General features: G+C 38.2%; 1 protein-coding gene across 2 annotated transcripts in view; it reads left to right on the top strand.

The window, feature by feature from the left end:
- The window catches only part of Cep126 (centrosomal protein 126), a 51,496-nt gene that overhangs the window by 42,476 nt on the left and 6,145 nt on the right, over window positions 1–2,875 (top strand). For both annotated transcript variants that reach the window (XM_031343579.1, XM_031343580.1), the window contains exon 9: window positions 1,419–1,616. In XM_031343579.1, the coding sequence (XP_031199439.1) occupies window positions 1,419–1,616 (198 nt within the window). The remainder of the gene's footprint in view (window positions 1–1,418; window positions 1,617–2,875) is intronic.

Genomic DNA, 2,875 nt, shown 5'->3' with positions numbered 1-2,875 from the left:
GGAATGGAGAAATTTACATGTAAATAAAGAAAATAAAAAAAAAAAGAAATGTAATATACAGTAACATGAGAGCATCTGAATTATATGCACTTGAGCTTCAAAAACATGTACAAAGTTATAGTGTATACAAATGTATAGAATCCCAAAGCATATAAAAAAAAAAAGTGTGTGCCAATATTTTCTTTACTTGGGGTAGAGAATTCCAAATATAGAGAATCCTGCCAGGCAGTGGTGGTCCATGCCTTTAATCCTAGCACTTGAATTTCTGAGTTTGAGGCCAGCCTGGTCTACAGAGTGAGTTCCAGGACAGCGGGGCTACACAGACAAACCCTGTCTCGAAAAACCAAAATGCATACATACATACACACACACGTATATGTATATATGTACATACACACACATATATACATATATATGCACATATACATATATATACCCTGAAAATTAAAATGTGCACTGGGCCAGAGAGATGGCTCAGTGATTAGAAACTCTGGCTGCCCTTTCAGAAGATCCAGATTCAATTCCAGCACCTTTATGGAGACACACTATCAGATATAACTCCAGTCCCAAACCCTCTTTTGGCTTCATCAATCACTGCATGAATGTGGTATACAGATATACATGCAGGCAAAATGCTCATACATATAAAAAAATAAATATTAGCCCAACAATATGGCTGCCTAAGACTTGGACAAGGATACCACCAACAAACATGCTAACATGGAAGGCTGAAAATCTCACAGGACCCCACCCCTAAACAAAGAACAGGAAACTAAGAGATGCTGAGAGGGAAAAATTGGTCTTCCTCAAGATGAGCCCATAATTGACTTTCCAATATCAAGTGGTCATCCCTGAAGAGCAATACTAAGTAGATTCACAGGGTTGTATTAATGTGTGTGTGTGTGTGTGTGTGAGAGAGAGAGAGACAGACAGACAGACAGACAGACAGACAGACAGACAGACAGACAGACAGACTAACAAAAACAGGCCACGAATGGGAGCAGTGCATGGGAGGGATTGGAGGAAGGAAAATGATACAATTATATTTTAATTTAAAAGTAAAATAAGGGCTGGAGAGATGACTCAGTGGTTAAGAACACTGACTGCTCTTCCAAAGGTCCTGAGTTCAATTCCCAGCAACCACATGGTGGCTCACAACCATCAGTAATGAGATATCTGATGCCCTATTCTGGTATGTCTGAAGACAGGTACAGTGTACTCATAAACATAAAATAAATCTTTTCTTTTTAAAAGGAAAGAAAAAAATCATTTAAAAATAAATAATTAAACAGCAGTAACAGAATATTTGCTGATTTCTGTTTATGGCATGATACATATAGACATAATTCCAATAAGTCAATGTTAGGGCTGGTTCCAAATATAAAAAGGAGTCAAATAATAACCATTGATTTCTGTAGTTTCAGATAGTACTTCTGAGTTTTTGGTGGCAGAAAACCTCATGAATTCTTCAGTGCCTGACGATGAAATTCTGACTGCCATAAACAGCAAGCAGCTACAGAAACCAAGTCTGTCCCAACCAACCAATATCTGTGCCCTGTCAGCTGAAGAGCAGAAGATCATGAAGTCTCTCCATCACCTCGATGAAAGGCTGTACTGTAAGTGTGGAAGGGCAGCTCCTAAAGAAAATGGTACTTTATTCTTAAGCTTATATCTCTTTATTCTTATATTTCTATTTATAATATTTTACTAATAAGTCTTTAAAACTTTGAAATAAAAATACAAATGTATCTAAATTACCACCTTAATAAATCATCTAAAAGTGAGAGTATTGCTAATATTTCAGATTATTGCAGATGCACCATATCATTTATGATGATACCAATTTCTGTACTTTGGTGTCTTTGAGAAGTATATGAATATAACGCAGACGTGGTGGTAGAAGCCTTTAATCCCAACACTCAGGAGGCAGAGACAAGTGTAGATCTCTGAATTCCAGGCTAGCCTAGTCTACAGAGTTAGTTCCAGGACAACCAGGACTACACCAAGAAACCCGGTCTCTAGGGGTAGGAGGCAGAAAGGAAGGAAGGAAGGAAGAAAGGAAGGAAGGAAGGAAGGAAGGAAGGAAGGAAGGAAGGAAGGAAGGAAGGAAGGAAGGAGGGAAAAAAGAAAAGGAAGGGAGAAAGGGAAAGAGAAAAAAGAGAAATATATGAACATACTATTTGTGTTTTTTTAAGAATTATTTATTTTATGTATGTGAGTACACTGTTGCTGTCTTCAGATACACAAGAAGAGGGCACCAGATCTCATTACTGATGGTTGTGAGCCACCATATGGTTGCTGGGAATTGAACTCAGGACCTCTGGAAGAACAGTCAGTGGTGCTCCTAACTGCTGAGTCATTTCTCTAGCTCCTATTATTTGTGTTTTAACAAAAGACTAGGTGTCTATACTGACCATCATGAAAATAACTTAAGTAGTTTTTTAAAACCTCAATGTTGGATACACACACACAGAATTTTTTTTTTTTTTTTTTTTTTTTGGTTTTTCGAGACAGGGTTTCTCTGTATAGTCCTGGCTGTCCTGGAGCTCACCCTGTAGACCAGGCTGGCCTCGAACTCAGAAATCCGCCTGCCTCTGCCTCCCAAGTGCTGGGATTAAAGGCGTGCGCCACCACGCCCGGCTCACACAGAATTTTTAAAGCTAAGAAATAAAGCTAAGTGTATATGGGAATGAATGCCTGTAATATCAGCTTGTAAATGCCAAAAGCTGAAGGCCAGCCTGGGTAACAAATCCAATTCCAGACCAGCTAGGTGACATGACTAGACCCTATCTCTAGGAAGAGAAAACAAGTAAAAATATTTCTCTTTTTTGTTTTTTGGGGTTTTTTTGTTTGTTTGTTTTTGGTTTTTTTTTTT

This window comes from Mastomys coucha, unplaced genomic scaffold (assembly GCF_008632895.1).
Source record: "Mastomys coucha isolate ucsf_1 unplaced genomic scaffold, UCSF_Mcou_1 pScaffold23, whole genome shotgun sequence".
NCBI lineage: Eukaryota > Metazoa > Chordata > Mammalia > Rodentia > Muridae > Mastomys > Mastomys coucha.
Note: the sequence above shows the minus strand (reverse complement) of the source record. Positions and strands in the feature narration are given on the sequence as shown.